Raw genomic sequence first — 19,870 nt, forward strand, 5'->3', positions numbered from 1 at the left:
AATTCTGATAACCTTGACCATACAACTGGCACAACAGCAGGGTAGACCATAACCTTTCCAAAGAAGAGGCTAGTCCATTTTCCTGCCAACTATTACTTTACAGGGTTCCAGTCGCCTCGATTGTCCTGTAGCCTCAAACGATGGACATGAATATCGTTATCATTCATCACACCATCTGTATGTGGACCCCAGGCTGCCAATGACAAAACTCATAATGGCTTCTCAAAGTCTAATTAGCTCCCTGCTCTCATCCATTGATCCCTCTCAATCCTGTGCGCATATGTTGAACGTTCTGCTCGGTGATCTGCAAGCTCAACATTCTTGGCATGCTGATCTTTATTCACCCATGGGTGTAACTACTTTTAGAATGCTTTAAGGTACTTTAAGGGAATTTTGATAAGCCAGTAATCACCACTGGTGTGACAGACAGACAGACATCAAGCGAATATTTGTTCTCCCGTCATGCTGACTAAGACCTAAGAAGCTCGGCAGCCCTTCTTTCCAGCTTTGCTCTGTCGAACTGCCCTTTGCATTCATCCAGCAAACACAACATATTACATCATGATGCTTTCTAATTAATGTTCGTGGGCTTCTTGAACTCACTGACTCATGCTGAACATATGGGTATGCTGACTGGCATGTAGGCTTGATCTATCCATTGCAGTCTGCACAAATAAGCTGCACCAGTGCTTTATAATTAAAACCGCAACATCTCTTAACCATAAAAAAGTGCCATACCCAGGCTTCACCCTTGTATTCCTTGCAACAGAAGAAGGGGTTAACAACTCATTGACAAAGTACAGTTGACTTCTTGTTGCAGTAAGGAAAAAAAGAGATGTGAACTTACTTGAGATAGCGGCATAGCTCTTGGGAGGTAGTTCATTAATCTGGATCCCAGCAGGCCTTGCAATGTGCCACGGTGATTGAGTGGAGAGTCAAAAAGGTCATAAGATATAGGGCAGCTCTGATAACAGTGCCTGTGTTTCAGAGAGGCGCCGCCTTTACTGTCAAAACTCCCATGTGTTGTCAACTCTATCACTTACGACAACGGGGGCTGATGTGAAGGTGGTGCAGACCTTGTCTTGTTGTATATGCATTATGTCAGGAGACAGCAGCTGTCAACAAAACCTAAAAGGGGACGTGAGGCACATACCTCAGGTGGAGCCTGTATTCTGAGCTTTTTTAATGAGAATGTAATGAATGTATGTGGACGATGGAGCAGAAAACATCTTTTGGAGTTTAGGTAAATTTATGCAGCACACAGCTCAAATAAAACCCATATAATAGCGAGTGGTCCATATACTGCCAAAGAAGAGGATCTGGGTCGCTTCAGAAAAAAATGCCTCGATATACAAATGGGATGCATGAAAACTTTAAAATGTAACACTTAAAAGGCTACTCAGATAACAGCTGACTTTTTTTCTTTGTGCCAGTGCATCATTTGGAGGTTACATCCTGCATAAATTAACATTATACTTTTATGTTTGCAAGGAAAAAGGAATAAAATATGCATGAAGTATTCAGATTTACAATCTCATAACATTTTCAGGCAGCAAGCCTGATTCATTAAAACCTAACAAACACCACCTCATGAATGTACACCAACAACCCATCAACCTCAGAGTAAAAACAACACAAATCCAGCTGAACTGCAGAATTAATGGATATAATCTTTGCAGTCTTGCACTGTGTGCACTCATTCAAACAGAGCAGAAAATGCACCACCATTATGTTAAAATCACTTTAAAATAAAACGTAGAGATATTTCAAATAGTCATTTCTTTTTCCCAATATACCACCAAATGCACTCACACAAATAGTTTTGTAGATGTGCTGCATACAGCATGACGACCTTCTGGGCTGATTAATTCCCTAACCCCTTTTCTCCACCTAAACCTCCATCACTACATGCTTGACAACTTAACGTATCTTCACTTCCCGAAATCCATGCATCTTATGTCCATTGTTCCAAACACATACAGCAATGCAAGTACAATCACATATTCTGACCACATACTATATGCCACAGAGTCTCAGACGAATGCCATTATCCACCTAAGACTAGAAATTAGACAAACCTATTTTCAGGCCACCATATGGAGCATCGCCACCATTTATCATGCTGTTGAAAATTACAATTTAACCAGCCGTCTAGCCTGCTTGGCCCATATCAAATGACCGACCTATTAAATTAAAGTGCAAAGGGTTGCCTGTCTCACCGCTGGGTTTTCCAGGCCTTAACTGTGGCTTACACAGCTGTTTCTAACCTCTTCTTCATCAGCTACAATTGAAGGGGCCCCTGAAAGAAAGACTCACGCTACAACATGAAGCAACGCTCTGCACATGAGCGTCATCTCAACTGACACTGGCGCAACAGATGGATGGATACACACATCCACTGTAACCTGGTAGTATGGCAGTAGCTGCTTTTCAGCACAACAATGGACAAATACGTTACATTTGGAGCAGAATTAACTGGCTTATCGCATGTGTTGGAATTACTGAATGCTAAGGGGACATGATTAAAAACAGTATATTCCTATATATTTGGGAAAAATGTCATTGCGTAAACCGTAACTACTGAACCACATTGCACCACTTAAAAAAACCACAGCTTCTTGAGAAAATTAAGTATGGCTCCACTCCAATTGTCCATTTTTCATTTCCTCCTTTCCCCCTGTTTTTACTATGAACATAAAATGAAACTATCAAAAGTAACTTAAAAAATTTAGACAGTTAATTGATCAAGTTAGAAAAGTTACAAAGATTGAACTAGGAACTGCAGGGGCATCACAGATGACCGCATGTTTCTGCACTGCACTCATGCTTCTTTGGTATGTGTGTGTGCTTGTACACATGTGTGCATATTTGGGGGCTCAGTGTGTCCATAAGAGTGTGACAGCATGTGTGTATGTTTGCTTGGTGTGTTTATGACCCTTTCAGATCTACTGCATGACTCATATTTCACATCACATTTAGCACAGCTTCAAGGAGGAAGAGCTGGCTGGCAGCATACATGTCCCCTGGTGAGTGGGGACATGAGTGGTGGGGAGGGGGCACCGAACAAGCAAAGAAGATCCCAGGCTAGCCACAAGACATTCATATATCTCAAACTGAACGTACAGGAGGGGAGAGGGAAAGGGTGAGGAGAAATGAGGAGGGTCTCCTTCAGTGACAAACACATTAGATGTCTAATGGTGTGTGGCCTGATAGACAGGAAAGGCCAACAGTGTGATCCAACCTTTCTTCTTTGAGGCCAACCTCTTGGTGATGCCCCAGGGGAGTCTGGGAGTGCACATCGCTTGGCTGGCTGCTGGGCAAACCTCATTTGTTCCCTTCGCTTTTTTCCACTTTGAGAAATTGCCTGGATCGCTGTTGTCTTTGGATAGTTTGAGGGATTGCTTGCTAGTTTTTGCTGAGAATAAATGGCTTTAAAATTGAAAAGGGGACTCTCTGAAATGTCAGCTCGCGTAACTTTTCTGCAACTGCTGTAAATAAATGCTCGCTGAAAGGATTACGGGCCAAGATGTCATACATGAATCTGTTTCAAACTTGTCTTTACACGACAAAGAAACGTTTTAAACATTAAAGAATTATCATCTGTTGAAAAACTAATACAAAACAGTTAAGTATAACTTTCATATTACTTTTGTACAAAAACTAAGCTCCTTAACTCCTCATTTACATTCATACAAGTGAAAGAAGATTCAACTTCTGGGTCTGTATTGATGTTTAGTTGTATTTGATGAAAGTTAATTGAGAGAGACAATCTACTGGATGGAGCTGAGGATCCAAGTTCAGCACCTAAATGAAAACAACTTTCTTGGAACTGTCAAATTTGGTCATTTTGAACTGTTTCAAGCAACTAGTAGTTTCAAGCAATAGCTCTAAAGTAAATCTATTAACTTTAATGATATATATATATATATATATATATACACACACACACACACACACACACACACACACACACATATATATATATATATATATATATATATATATATAAAACCTCCTTATAAAAACACATAAATGTCATTTACAGATGTGTATATGCCATCTATTGATTATTTTTGAAGATAACAGGTATGTTGTTGGTGATGCTCATGAATGCTGGAGACCATACTGACCATAGTTTGCATGCCAGGCACACGTTGGCAAAATTATAGCTTCCTGCCATGGCACGTACCCATGTTTTTTCGCACACCAGCCAGTTTTATTTGTAGTGCCTGTTCTTATTAGGCTGACAGAGTGCAGAACAGCAGCATCTGCACCCCCCGTCCACCCACCCACCCCCCGTGCCTGCTAGGTCTATAAGGCCTGGGGCACCAAGCCACAGGCTGGGGGGAGAGGGGCAGTAAGAGAGAGGGGCCTGAGTGTGTGGAGAGCACCTCAGGGGTGCCTAGTCCCCTTTGCCTGTCTAGAGTCCAGAATTTCCATGATACGAGTACACACTGGCATTGTCATGCTTGCTTGCAATTTTGAAATTGATGACAGACACTGGAAATTCGTTCTTGCATCCATAACAACTAGAAAGTAAAACCTGCTCCATGGAGACAAGGGATCGGGGCTTAGTTATTATCTCAATCAGTGAGCGGTGAGTAACACACCCTCACACATACTTTGCATTTGCATGTGTGCCAGATTGCTTGAATCATGCCAACGATGCTTGACAAACAGCAAAAAGCTGACTATATGCCATGGTTTCATTAGCAGACCTTTGTTGAGAGTTAAAATGACATTAAAATCATGTTAATATTAGATTATTTTAGCATTTTTCCAGCTAGGTGCAATGTTAAAGTTTTTGGAAAAACTGCAGTGGCCTCAAGTTCCAGAGAAAAAGAGCAGTAAGCCTCATCACCATCTATTATGGAAGAGTGTCATACTTCAATCAGTTTCCTCTGTCTGTCATACTCTGTGTGAACCATGACGGGTCAGTGATGAGTATGTGGGATGCTAAAGGGAGGTCATCTTTAGCCATTACAAAGGAGACTTTAGTATGTGTGTAACTGGAACTTTCATTCTAGCGTCAGATGGCATCCAGCGGATGTGGCCTCGGAGTGTGTGTGAGCCTTCTTTTGTGAAAGATTTGCCACCCAACTCTGACAGAGAGGCCAAAGAGACAAGCCAGGGAGAAGGAGCATGGAGGGGGGACCAACAGCAGCGATTCCCTGCTTCCAGTGTAGTTTACATGGCAGTGGAAGGAGGGGTAAATGTTGTGTCATTACCACCACCAAAGAGTCTTTTGAATGTCCCAAGTGAAGTATAGACACCCAGATACTTACCAGCCCCTCAATATTTAAACAACAAATTAGCTACAGTATCTTCCACCCAGGGCTAAGAGAAAACAAAGCATCTACATAAAAAACCCAATGTGGCCAGCAGAGGGACCAAAATGCACAAAATACTTTCCCACCCTCTCAGGCCTTCATTCAAACATCATGCATGAGTAAACACACAGACCCAAGAGAATGTAGTTTCAGTGCAGCCTATCTTAAATTCAAAGCCATTCAAAAGTAATCAAAGAACATAGGTGACATATATTGACTAAAAGTTTACTGAAAATCTATCCAACCAAACCTAAAGGCATAAAACCAAACTGGAATCAGTCTGCTTCACCTTAAATAGCTCAAAGCTCATTATCCAAGTTTATGCTTTAATGATGTTGAATCTACAATAAAGGCTTGAAAAAAAAATTCTTGCAGCCACATTTTGTTGGAGCAACTGCGTGTCAAACAAAAAAAGGGGGGGCAATTCTTTAATTCAATTGTGGGGTGCGCCGTTATGTTGTGGTCATGGAAACCCCTGTATTCATCTCCAAGCTGTAATGTAGAAATAGCCAGGACAGGATCTCCAATCTCCCTACTTTATTCCATACAAAATGAACTTTGAGGATCACTGCCAGGAAATGTTCAAGGACGCATGAGCCGAACCATTAGGCATGAACATTTCTATTCTCTCCTTGTTCCTATGGCCCCGTCCCCATTCTCCTCTGCGACTATTTTATGGCAGCCTGAGGTACTTCAATCTTCTGCACAGCATGCTGTTGTGACATTGCTCATATAAAAATCATGCCATGTCTCTTTTCTTGCCTCCCTATTTAGAATGCCCCCCCAGGTTAATGTACAGTGAATGGAGAGAAAGTGTGCCACCCTCTTAAAGCCTGCAGTCATTACCAATGCACTCAGTTGGCATTCCTCCTCATCACCAATGAAAAATTGCTGTGTCAAAGGTATAAATAGGCTATGTGTACTATTTCCAGCATCCTGGCCTCGATAATAAACTTTGTGTGAGAATCGAGAATTGAGGGCAAATCTGCCACATCAGATGACTCATGGTGAATCGTGTCATATTAATTAATCAGGATTGATGTCAATTGTGTGCTGAATGAGGAGGGACTTTTCATGCACTAAATGCCATGATTCAAAAGATGCCTGCGGAGACTGCCTTTTTACTATGTACAGTGTATTACGCTTGTGTGTTACATGTACATTTTGAATGCACTTTTCAACAACGGAACAGCAAAAGATGAAAGAAAAAAGCAATCATTGCTAAACCTCCCCTTTCCTCTCTCATACAAACACGCACACACACACACACTCTAAATGGGGTCCTACCAATGACTCTCCGCCAGGTTGCCCCCCACTGTGCTCCCAGGCTCCACTGTATGTCTCAGACCTCACTTGCTCACACAGGCAGTCTACCCTGACTTACTACCTAACCAAAAGCAGCTGGCCGCAATGGCTAGCTGGAAGTCTGCTCAGCTTTACCTAGCACTCAGTAATTACACAGCCATTCATGCACCTCCCACCACTAAACCACACAGAGGGCTTAATTCAAAACCTGTCAGTTATTAATTACCAGTTTGAGTTGTCCATCAAGTGGAGACTATCTGAGGAGATTGGCAGGACTGCAACTATGTCAGGCTGCTGGAATTACATGCCTTGTGAGGGGGAAGGAGAGCATACTTTTGTGTCTTGCTGCTGCTACTGGAGACAACAGCAAGCACTATAGAGCAATAGCAGGTGACTTAAATTAGTACTTCACAAAGCTAGCCTGACAGATATTGTTGCATCTGCTCATGCTTGCATTTTGAAATAGCATCCAGCTGATATGACCTTCTGCTGGCCTTTTACACGTGACAACCATGCCGTGGACTGCTGGGCGTTAATCAGGAAAAACAAAGTCCCACGCTATATGTTCTTGTTGTATGCTGCACTTTTCTCAAGAGCATTTAGGCCTGTGTTTAGCTGCTATGTCTTTTGAAGCGTTAACTTAAGGCACTGCTGCAAAGCGAGGAAAGAGGATGCAAGGGAGGGGGTTTGGGGTGTATGGGCGAGTAAAGAAAGAGAAAGCAAAGCACCACTGCTTGCTGAGTGCACAATTTAGTAAGGTTCCATTAAACAACACGGCTTGAATGGAATTCACATCCCACAGGAAAAGAGGGTGCACACACACACACAAAACAAACAAACAAACAAACAAAAAATTCTCCTGCCAATACTGAAACAATTAACACAATGCAACAGGGACCAACTACACAGCATGGCACACTGAGTGGGTGTGACTTAGTCACTGACAGGCTAATAAGTGAGGACTAAATGGCAGGGGAGACCAGAGAATGTCAGCAAAAGAATAGACCCCAAAAACTAGCACTTTGTTTAAGCAATATTTTCATTAGCATAAAGTGAAATATACTTTAGAAACTGGTTCAAAAAAATAAAAAATCAATAAAATTAAAAAAATCAGCGTTCCACCTGAATCAAGATGATTGAGAATACAGAAATGGCCCAGGGCATACTGCCCCCCTCACTGAGAAAGCAAACTATAATGTCTTGAAGCTATACAGCCTTGTCTATTTATGCATCCACTCTATCTTCTTTGACAGCAAAACAGTGAAGACTGTGAGAAAGGCATTATGGCCTTCCCCTGAAAAAGACCATATCTGAGCCACGGGCTGTCTCAGAGATGGATAAATACTGAGTGAACCCATTCAGATATTCATACAGAGCATAAAGACACATGGCCTTTAAAAGGTCACCCCAGGCAAGCATTAACAAAGAATGATAGAAGTTGCATGCGTTAGGCTATACAGTATGAACAATTGGGCAGTAGTCATTCACTGGTGTATTCAAACAATGGCCACGACATGTATTCTCTGCATATGTAGTCGTGATCCAGAAACAAAGGGAAAACTACAGAAACAAAGGGATAAATACAGGGTATGAAGGATTTAATCAAATTTGAGAAGTTGCCTTCTTGCCAGTTTTGAAGATCAAGCTGTGTGCCGCCTTGGTTTCAGCATTGTTGCGCTTCATTTGATGTGAAATGTTTTCATTGTTTTATTTCTGCCCTTAACAGAAATGTGGTGGGGGAAAATAAATAGCACACATATGATAGGGATTTAGAACAGAGAGTGCCATGATTGTGAGCGTCTCATTATGGTTAATACTTCCAGTACTTGTGGCTCATTAAGTCAGACATTCCCACTCTGCAGATGAATCATATGCAACTGATTAACCACTTGTGAAAATACAAGAATTCTTGATCATTTAAGAGTAGGATTATCACTTTAGCCAGTTTTACCGGCAAAACTCCCTTCACCTACTTCTGACTGAAATAGAGTCAACACAGTTCAAACTTTAGCATGATTGAAAATAATAACTCTCATACTAAGATAAAACAGCTCCTGCAGTCTGTTCAGTGTGATACTGTATTCACCCATTTGGGAAAATCTCTTTTTGCTTGACTCTGTAGGAAAGTCAGAGGTGAGGGTCAGCTGCAGAACACCATCCCTAAAACTAATACAGATTTAATGTTATGCAAGGACACTTCAGCAGGGCGGATGCGTGCCACGACAGGATGTAATCCCAATCGTCCAGTTGACAGATGCACCCTGACACCCACATCTATGTCACAACCAGAATTTTTCAACCGGTCACCTGAACGCTAAGGTTGAGGTTCAATGTTAGCACTCTAAAATGTTAAACGAGGCACAGTAGCACTAAGTACAATTTGTAGTGCGTGACTCAAACACACAGCTTGGCTTAAATTCTCAGATGCAGTTGAGTGAAGGTGTCATGGGGATAAATTCCCTTCATAAAAGTTTAAAAGTTGGGGGGGAAAGTAAATTTGCAGTAGCATATTGTCTACCTAGTAGTGCAGTGGAGCAGCAACATTGACAGTAGTCTGTCTTAAAAAGACATACGGTTCACATGTGGCTCACTGAGAGCTCTCGGTGCTGCTGCTGTTGGGTGCAGTGACATGTAATTTGCTAAAACAACATAACACACGCATACAAGGAACTCCCTTTTTTTCCAAAGCAACAAACTTAAGATGTAAGCTTCCCTCAAAATTCAGACACTGATGATTGACTGACCCTTGAAAGACAGTTTGAGACGTTTAAAACATTGTTTTCACATGTACATCTGGCTTAGTGTGCAAGGCTGAAGCCGAGTTTATGTTCTGACCCAACTTCACCCACTAGCAAAGTGCATGGGAAGGGCAGAAAAACTGAGAATCAAAGGATTCCGGTCACATATGCTATACTGAGAAGAACAATTCATTCTTAAAACCAACACGTTTTGGCATGTGGCCTTTGTCAGGAGGAGTGAAGCATTCCAATTTTAAGAATAAATTGTTCTTCTCAGACTGGAATCCTTTGAATTATAGTGTGCAAGGCTGCCAGCAATCCTGAAACGCAAGCTAGTCTTCATCTAGGCATGATTGGCAGTATTCCTAATAGGGAATACTGCTGAATGAAAGAATTCACTTGTGCTATTCCTCTGAGTTACAACCGCTTAATCAATACAAATATCAAAAGTTCAGCCTCAAGGCAAATAAATACATTTTCGCAGGACCACACCTCTAATCTGTGACCTCATTAAGACATACAACCCTCAGCTGATCCATGGTAATGAGGGGGAGGAAACGTTTCTGGACTTGCTGAAACCTTGAATGAAACCTCACAACCATGTGAGCTTCACTTAGCAGAGGAGACAACCCTGAAGACAGTATGTGCCGATACTGTCGGAGCAAAGTCTCCAGGGCTCTGTTAAATCACCATTTGCTTCTTCTTCATTCATTCTCACGGGAGCAGTGAATCAATAAAATTACATATTCAGAGGCACGGTTAATGCTTCTCTATCCTCTGACTAGGACTCACAGTAGCCAGCGCTCATTTAAACAAATTAAAACATCCTTAGATGTAATAAAACAGACCTGTGGACTTAAATTCAGTAGTATTCCCTGTGATACCACAGGGAAAACCCTCCACAGACATATACAAATACAGTCCTCACATTACTCCAAAATGATCAGAATTTTGATCCAGACTAAGGAATGTATGTTTCCATCTACTGGTGGAAATTGTGAATTTCAAGCGTCTTCTGAGAGGACAAGTAAGCAGGCAGCACCAAACAACCTCTCAGCGCCTCTATGAATAGACCACTGTTAAATACCATTCTTTGAGTTTAGCGTTGTGGTCAGTCACCTGTTGGCATCCTTCACACCCCCTGTCCCACAACTATCAACACAATACATTGCAGCAGCTGTGTCATTGGCTGCAATGAAATAACCTAAACTATGAACCTGTGCAGCTTATCCCATTCATGTGTTCCTAAGCCAACTCTACTACCAAACTCAAAACACACGCAGGCTTCAAACCCAACACGTTTCACACACCCACGCAGACAGACACACGTGTGCACAATGCACTGCAAGAAGTATGAAGTGGCCATTTCCGTTTACCTGGGGGACAGTTGCATTCAGGTGGTGTCTGTCGGGCAACGCGAATCTTGGCGAAATGTTCATAGGAACGCTGAAAATGCAAAAGAATGTGTGTTGTCAGTGTTGTGCAGAACTTAAATATTTTGAGCAAGGTTTATATTAATGTCCTCTGAATGAGACAGTGACCAGGTCAGAGGCGGGCAAAATGCTCAAGACAGTTTACTAAAGCAGAACAAGTGCGCGATCCAAAGGATGCATCTTACCTGTGAGAGCAGCTCGTCCACTCTCTGCTGAATCAATGAATTAAAATCATCCATGGAGTAGCCGGCGGTACGAATAAAGGTGTTCTCGCCATTTCCACTCTCCAAATCCACAACCCGGTTCTTGATATCAGCAGTGTTAATACTCAGAAAAATGCAAAAGGCAATGGACGCCACTGAACATAAAGACGAGATAATGTTGAACACTGTTGTTCGGCAATATTGTCGCTTCTGAAGCGCCACTTCTCGCTCCATTTTTTCCACGCACTTAGACGCTCCTCTTGCCTCCGCAATCTCCATAAGTACGTTTTAACTATGGACTGTTGGGAGCAATCTGCATCTGGCACGGAGTCACGAAATTATGGCACTCTGTTATGTCTGTGTGCCTACCGACGCGGCGTTCACGTACAGTGAGTTCTGGTGACAGCGACAGATAGATGAGCGGAGCCCACTCCGCTCTGCCCGGAGCCAAAGCAACCTGTACCACGGCTTGTTAGGGCTCCTGCTAACTTGTTGCGCCAACCTCACCACTGTATAGTAAATTACTAAGGTGTAAAATCAAATGGAGAGACAGACTGGGACAGCAGTAGGCACCGTACATCTAGCAGAGACAGCACTACCACTCGGGGCAACTGGTTTTCCACGGTGCAGCCATGCTCCCCCTCGTTATTACGGCAACAACACGCCTCCAAATCCATCCGGACTGATTAACATAATTTATTGACGAGTTCCTTTTGCGCTCCTACAGTTCTAGACAATTGTTGTTGTATAACAGTGAGAATCACTCACATTTCTATGCTATATTGTATTAATGTGAGAGATGCACTCAGAGTGTGGGATCCTGGAACGCTGCGTAAAGACGCACACATGCAGTTGCCGTTTTGTGAAAAGTGGCTTTTCATTACAAGGGCATATAGAGACAGCAAACGCATTTAGGCTATTACAAACATCTTTCATATCCGTTGAGTAATTCATATGATCATGTTGTTTCACTTTATGTAAGTATGTTTTGCACAGCCGATGCACGGCAAGGTGAATAGTTGCTTTTTGGTGCCGTGATGCTGCGTAAAAACGCGCATGTCACCCATATGTTATTTTTTTAATTAGTCTTTGTTTTCTTTTTAGGAGTTGGGTATGAAAGGTCTAGAGGCACTCACTAAATTATTCTAATGTTGGAGAAGAGATCAGCTTATTGATTGCTTGTGTTCAATCGAGCTCATGTGGAGAGCAGCGCCGCAAAGCCCCTCCAGGCGCTCAGACAGAGATGCGCCTGTGGTATCTGGCCACCCCACTGTCCGTCTGTGTCATCTCTGGACTGTGCTGATAACATGAATACTAATTACAAGTTTTTAGTCATCATCTATCGTGTATTGGTTAGTTTGGGTATGCAGACAATGAGACAATGCACACAAGCTGGACATTGTCACTGTGGTTCGCATTAGAGGCAACAAGAATTTCGCAACATGCTGCACTTTTGAAATGGGGGTGAAATTCCATGCTGACAGTATTTGTCGGACTAACCCCTGCATGTGTCCTATCTGAAAATACTACGTGGAAACGCAACAGCGTGTTTACTGACTTAAAGAGTTATTTTACACATATCTTGCAGTTTGCATTCATTCTAATCAGGATATCCAACAAAAAGTCTACGAATGAACAATGATCTAATTTTACTTACTGGCTTTTGGCACCACCGTCTGGCTTGTTATTTAATTGTCATGCACTCAGCAGTAGACAATTCTCTTGTAGACAGTTTGTATGCTATTGTAATCTGGATTTCTGGCATGTATAAGTATTCACATATTTTTTGATATCTGCTTAACAGGAGCCAGTCCACGTTTAACAGAGAACAGTGTAAACTGTTAAGAGATATATAAACTGTAGGAAATATACACAAAATCACATTCTTATAGAATGAATGTTTTCTATTGTCTCTGCATTTCAAGAAATAATAGCATCAACACTTGAATCTATGTATTTGGGGAAAGTATCCATTTTTTAATATTTCAGCACCACAAATTTGATGAGCCGAAGTTTCTGCAAGGTTAGGGGTGAAATTCATATTCATGTGTTGGTTGTATAACCCTGGGGGAGCGACTGATGAGTAACTACTGTATTCGGACAAAGACTCACTGTCTTCTGTTCTTGCTCCAAACTCTTATTACTTTGAATAGGAGATGATATCACAAAGAGGCTGAAATGGATTCTTTTAGCTTTAGTTTGAGGCTGTTTTCGGTATGTTCAATGAACAGTAAGAGAACCGCATTTCTCTTTCTACATGGTTCACCCATTTCAAGATGCCAAAAGCATTTTGAGTGATGCAGATTATATTCAATGAAGAAGTCATTCCTCATATGCAGACAGAATGTCTTAATGTGCAATGACTTCAAAAGCCCATAAACTTCCCCTGACTCCTTACTTCTGATTGTCAGCATCTCTTTCCAACTTTTTTGCATTTTAATGCACCTTTGTGAGGCTTCATCTTGACTCTAAATTACTCTGAGAGAAAATGAAGCAGATGGCTGGAGAGCACAAGTAAAAAATGTACAAGGATTTCAGCTATCAGTCTAGCTAAGAATCATCATGTGACTTAGTTTTTTTTTAATCCCTACAAGGTTTCCCATGCAACTCAATACATTTTTGAATAAGCTGCTATTAAAAAGATCTATGCTACCTTTTGAACCTCCAGGTCATGGCATGCTCTGTGTCTTACTCCTTGATACTGAAGGTCGCTCAAAGTCATCTCCATTCCAGTGCAAACGTTTCTCTCCTGTGTGTTCTCTGAAGTCATAGAAATATCATGGCATACAATAAGTTAAACAAAATCTGGTCATGCAGCTCTTTTTGATCACATAAAATTCAAACATCTTTTCCCTTTTCAACATGACTGTGGATTATGAAAATGCTGACTCACACTGTTAATCAAAGAATGTGGAAACACACTTTCATGTCCATTTCTCACTGCTCAAACCTGTTCTCTAAATCCTCACAGAAAACACCAATCTGCAGAGACCACAGCCACCCCTAAGAATATAGATTGCATTGCATGAGAAGACTATAGTTCAATTGTGCAGAAAGCCATGAGCTTTGAATGTATGGACTGAAATCCCATCCACTGACTGCACAGGCTGCCAAATTGGCCCTGTGCTTGCTGTCTTGTTAGGTCTTGGAGTTTGAAAAGATTATTAAAAAATACTCTGAAGAAGTACACAGCAACAAAATATTCAATCAGAATGTATTGTCTGGAAAAAAAAAATCAAACTACTTCTATTATCACTACTTCTCCTGGTGATAAATCTGAGACAAATGAAATGAAATTAAAATTCAGTTGAACAAATGCTGCAAAATGTCAGCACCAAAGAAAGACTGGCTCAACAAATTGCAAAAATGACAAATTCTGCAGGAAAAGTACACAAGGAATCCACAAGACATAATTACTTAACCGTTACATTTCCATTCTATACCATTACAGTTCAATCCCTTTTGTGCATTACGTGATCCATTTCAGTTGTAGAAAAGCGTCTACACTTTTGCTGCTCTCAAAACAGTATTTGTGGTCCCAAACAAGCCTTTGCAAATCCATACAGTAAGGTTAGACAAGCATCAGCCAGTAAGCTATTGGCAATTTTGGATAACAGGTATTCACAAGTAATGCAACCACCTCTGATATGCTGGAGGCTTTTCCCTGACCACACCTACATAAAGTCTATAACATAAAATCTATGATAACAGTTTGATTTCTTTGCACATTTTATTTAATTTAATGGTTCAATTAAGTTTTACTGTTAATGCATTATTTTAAAGGTATAATGTGTCTAACTGTATTTAATTCTCACCTGATGATCTAAATGCTCTCTCAGAGGCTGCATTGTGCCAATAGTAAATGATAGGTAAAACACTGAATGCTTACTGTAATGTTTTGGCACAAATATGGTCAGATTGAAAGCAAGCCTGAGTATTGGCAAGGATCACATGACAAATAAAATGCAGATGTCATAATGAAGTGCATCAACAATACTGCAGCAGTACCGTGGCCTGGAAGATTGATCCAGCACTGAAAATAATGACAGCTATAATCAAAATATATATATAAGTCCAAAATATTGGCCGCTTAACATTGTTATGGATCTTTAGAAATCCATATCAGCTGATCCACAGTAAGGAACTGAAAACCAGGTCGCACCAGTGCCTCTCCATGATAAGGCCTCAGCTCACATTAAGTTGTATTCCAAAAGGCTGAACTCCTCTCTTTCAGTCATGCATGCCATCTTGTGGACAAAAGCAGCTACATGCCACTAAAATAATTGAACTCCCCCAGAACCGCACCCACCCCCCCTTCCTCCATATGTCCACGGATTAAAATGTTGTAATAAATTAATTTCAAATCTCAAAACCATATATCATCCCATCCTGAAGCCTCTGCGCAATCTGTCAGGCTGTGGATCATAGTGACGAGAGTGGGCCTGGTGTGGGAATTTAATTTAATTTTTTTTTTTTTTTTTTTCAAAGTGCATCATCTGTCTGGGGAAATAGCACATCATTGGCTCGCGGGAAAAAAAGCAGGTCGCTGTCCACGCTTCACCCGATGTCTGCGCCAACCTGTGAGTAGGTTACAACTTCCCCCGTTCCCCTGTGTGTCCTGCTCTCTTCCCCTTTTTTTCTGGACGTGCGTCAAAGTGACAGATGGAGAGTGCTGCGACCACAGCCAGCCAAGTCACGTTGAAAAATGCCCAGCCCATGTGTACCTTGCACATTCAGCAAGTCCTTTTTTAAGAAATGCCCGTTTTGATGCAAGAGAAAGTGACAGTGTCGCATGTTTCACAATACTGAGCAGTCACAATGCGCTCCACTCTTGAACAGGGCGCACATAGCACTGTAGGACTACTTGACACTGTATTTTTTAAGTAGTAAACACATTTTATATAACAAACCCACTAATAGCCATCATAGGACAGCCTAGAATCCTCTTTACGCATCAAAACGGAACATCATCATCAAGCAGCGGCGGCGGCGCCCTCGACAACTGCTCCTGCCTCGCATCACAGAAAGAGTAATCCACCGGAGTTTATTTTTAGAAGCTCTCGGTGGCTACGTGCTGCTCTTACTCAACACAACCCATGTTCCTCTGGTCAATAATTCAAACGCTGTAGGCCTACGGCGAGGAGCAGAGAGCAGGGAGCAGGGAGCGACTCTGAGGCACACGGGCGTAAAAACGCACACAGGCCACCGACGCCTATCCAAAAACGCACGGACGCAGCTCAAAATGATGTAGACGGCACAACAGCAGCCCACACCTGGCCGTCTACACATCAGTGAGGTGAGGTCACTCAGAGGTAAGTTGCTGTGGTACATGCAGAATGTGGTGCTTGTACCTAATATTTTGCTCACCCAATGCAATCTAAAGCTTCCTGTGGTGTTATCATTGACCTAGAAGCAGCACCATATGGTAGTGTAAACTTTTGCCATGATGTGCGCTGTCTTCTAATAGTTATAAGGTCTCTACTTTTCTGCAGGGGCTCTCATGTCCATTTACTAAGCGGTGTATGCATATATAGAGATATTGTGCCATTAAAAGAAATTTTTGGAGCTGGTGCAGGTAACATTTTGGCGATGGAAGACGCACCACCCAAAAATGTAACCTAATTAAGATATTTATCATTTTACTTTGTGATGTTATTCATGCCAGACCATACTGAGGCAAAATTAAACACGTTACATCAGAATAGTGTGTTACCTCCAGGAAGAAGTGCTGTCACACACCGAGGAGCCATGCGTTCAGCCGCCGGCCTGCACGACCACCGAGTGACGGTACCAACAAAACTTCCCTACACAGCGGACCAGTACTAAAATGACTACGACCCATAGGCGAGGAAGAATGCAGATGTGATCACCTTCTCACGTAAGCATTTTTTTCTTATTGTTACATAAAATGAATTCAATTACATCTATTTGATATTTTCATCAAACAACGGTAGCGATAGTTACGCTAGACGTTGCTATGCTAGCTTTGGCCGTTTTTTTTTTTTAAGCTAGGCTCTGAAAATTTGCTCCAATGTACCTGTAGTTTCAGAAAAATTCTCTATTTAAGGCCTAAAAAACAAATAAAATATACACCATACATAAATACACCGTCCAAACAGATACTTTCAGTGTATCTTGAATTACTAGGTCCATTTTGTTGTTCAGTGTAAATTCAAAGGTTGTACGCTGTATGTTCAGTAACATCAGTAGTAACTGACAGATTTTGACCTTTTGAGGTCACGTCCAGATTTTTCTTGTGCTGCTACAAGCAAAAGACTACTTCAAAATTACCTTATAAAAAACAAATAGACATATAAAACATAAACAATAGGTTTATGCCAGTCAGTTTTGAAAAGAAATTGGGACTCTGTATTGTTTTTCACCGATGTTTAACAACCACGCAGAGATAGTAGACAGCAAAGTAGCCCCAATAGCCAGCGCATGTTTTTTAAATAAAAGGCTTCACTCTTGGTTTGCTAAATTGACCTACATGTCGACGTACATCCACACCCAATAACGAAATACTTTCATGGCCATAGAAAGAGAAATACTTTAACTGAGCTGGATACAAGAAGCCTGGGCCTGTTCTGTGAGTGTGGGAGTGTAGAGCTGGAGCAAAGTTTCTGATTCCCTTGAGATACAGGATAGTTTGTGAATACTGTGGTGTATACAAAGATAATTTTCAAAAATGGAAAGGAGTGATGAATGATAACACAAGTTAAAGGCAGACTACAGTTTCAAATGTTAACTAATGTTACTAACGTTAAGGATTAAGCTGAGGAAGGATTAAACCTGACGCTAAGACTAATAACCCATAGAATTAATGGAAAACCTTTAAATGCCTGTCATGAATCTAATGTTTTTGTGTTAAATGTGCACAAAAAACTTAAAAAATGGAGCTAAATGCGCTTTTATTTTGGTTTATGATGGGGTAAGAGTCCCAAACTCTGGAGCCATTTCTAAGTTGTATTATTGTGAGAATTGAGTGGCATTCATTATTGTTTAAAACATCTTACCAAGGTGGAGTGCCCTCCATTCTGAAATTGCATAGTCTGCCAAAAATAGGTGTGAGGTATTAAGTCCCAAAGCAAAAATGAATGAATAAATAAATAAATAAATATCATGAAAAAAAAAATGGCAGTTTTCTTCCAACTGGCAAATAGCACTTTTTGTGCCAATAGTGTCTTGCAAACATTTCAGGCATGTTTTTCAGATCAGATTCTCTGACCCATAAACTGACGCCCCACACAACAAAGGTCTCGAAGCCATATGTGCCACCTGAAAACCACACGAGATGGACCAGCTGTTGTGCTCAAGATGATCCTGTATACCCTGTGGAGAGGCTTGTAGTGGCCAAGATGGATGCCCAAACAACAAAAACCATTTTCCAATCAGTGTACAAAGGTAAGGAGCCTGGGCATCAGTATTGTGCAAAACACAAATCTTTGTTAATAAAGTGTCAATGGCATTTTAATCAAACAGCCTGAAACATATTACAAATGACATATAAACCATTTTCACCACAAGCTGTTCTGTTGTGGGAATACAAACAGTCATGATTCAGAGCTGTTCCCATTGTCTTTTTAAGATGATTTCCGACCATGGAATGTACAGAGGCGCCAGCCGTATAGGCTATGTGACAACCTGAAACTCAACAAGGGGACATTTGAAACAACCACTACCTCTAAGGATTCCTATAGCCATAAACATCTTGTTAACATTACAGAGAATTTCAAACCAGTCCCACAGATTAAGGAAACACATCCTTTTGATAGCACCACTAACTGCAGATCCCAGTATGTGACCTTTCCAGTACAGCTCAGAAAACCCAGGGACAACCCAGCTTACCAGCCTAACAGCACTCCACTCACCAGGGTCATTGGTAGCCATGAAGACTATAAGCATCTTCCAACAGAGCCTGCAAAGTCTTTTAAGCCCAAAGTGTCTTGGGCAAGAAACCCAACAGTTTTTGAGGCAACGAGTGAGTTCAGTGACAAATTCAAGACGTGGCCCCTGGGAACCAAGTTCCATCACAAACCTGAAGAGTACAGACCACCAGAGGGCCGCATGGCATTCCTCTCCACAACACATGCAGACTATACAGTGCATGAAGGCCAGCGCTCCAAGTCAGCCCGGCCACCTATACAAACCTGGGTCAAAGACAAGGGGCCCTTTAAGGCGAAATCCATCATGAAAGAGGATTACAAAATTTGGAGTGCAATGCGACGCTCCCCTATCATCCACAAAGAAGAATGGGAGATACCCAGAGGAGCTTTTGAGAAAACCACAACCTCCCGATCTGCGTACACACCTAAGACTGTCCATCGTGCTGTCAGCTGCAAGCCAGCACCCAGGCCTCCGAGCCCCAAGTCCCTGTTGGAGAAGACAACAGTTTATCGTTCCAGCTACACAGCCAAGGAAATGCCTCGCTGTCCTGTTCAATGTCATGCTTCTGCTGGCATTCAACATAAATCCACAGGCGTGGAAGGACGCCAGCTTTACCAGATCATCTCAGACACAGGGGTGACTCAGCCGTACGGTGGCACTGAAGAAAAGCCATCTCAGTCCCACCAAAGAATTCCCTGCATGGTTTCCAGCAGGACCACGAGGGCTTCCTAAAGACCAGACCACTGATGAGCACACCTCAGTGTGTGCTCTTTGATAGTCATGTGGCACAATACCTCAGGTATTTTCTACCTTTCTACCAATGCAAGCAATAAATGGTAGTGAGCAGATGATGTAACGGCAGCTATTTTTGTGTTCACAAGCATCTCATCTCGACATTTAAATGCCTGTTCCTCAGCATGTGTCATTTTGAATATTTTGCAGTCTAAAATATTGAGGTCATGTCAGGTTTAAAT

At 41.7% G+C, this 19,870-nt stretch overlaps 2 protein-coding genes across 3 annotated transcripts in view; one reads left to right on the top strand and one right to left on the bottom strand.

Annotated features, from left to right (window-relative positions):
• Positions 1 to 11,615, bottom strand: part of col25a1 (collagen type XXV alpha 1 chain) — a 144,405-nt gene extending 132,790 nt beyond the window's left edge. For both annotated transcript variants that reach the window (XM_030076970.1, XM_030076969.1), the window contains exons 1-2: positions 10,992 to 11,615; positions 10,750 to 10,819 (exon numbers count right to left, since the gene is read on the bottom strand). In XM_030076970.1, coding sequence (XP_029932830.1) covers positions 10,750 to 10,819; positions 10,992 to 11,288 — 367 coding nt within the window. In that variant the 5' untranslated portion in view covers positions 11,289 to 11,615. The remainder of the gene's footprint in view (positions 1 to 10,749; positions 10,820 to 10,991) is intronic.
• Positions 11,616 to 16,189: 4,574 nt separating this feature from the next.
• On the top strand, positions 16,190 to 19,628 carry LOC115376246 (stabilizer of axonemal microtubules 1-like). Its single transcript, XM_030075739.1, has 4 exons — positions 16,190 to 16,321; positions 16,729 to 16,887; positions 18,223 to 18,413; positions 18,598 to 19,628. The coding sequence occupies exons 3-4, from the start codon at positions 18,368 to 18,370 to the stop codon at positions 19,626 to 19,628; spliced, it is 1,077 nt and encodes a 358-aa protein (XP_029931599.1). The 5' UTR covers positions 16,190 to 16,321; positions 16,729 to 16,887; positions 18,223 to 18,367.
• Positions 19,629 to 19,870: the final 242 nt, after the last annotated feature.

This window comes from Myripristis murdjan, chromosome 18 (genome assembly GCF_902150065.1).
Source record: "Myripristis murdjan chromosome 18, fMyrMur1.1, whole genome shotgun sequence".
NCBI classification, from domain to species: Eukaryota; Metazoa; Chordata; class Actinopteri; order Holocentriformes; family Holocentridae; genus Myripristis; species Myripristis murdjan.

Excerpts from the sequence above, each read along its gene's own strand:
- LOC115376246 (XM_030075739.1), top strand. The coding sequence starts at position 18,368 with ATGGATGCCCAAACAACAAAAACCATTTTCCAATCAGTGTACAAAG. Across the intron at positions 18,414-18,597 it reads TTTCCAATCAGTGTACAAAG|ATGATTTCCGACCATGGAAT; the intron begins GTAAGGAGCCTG and ends TGTCTTTTTAAG.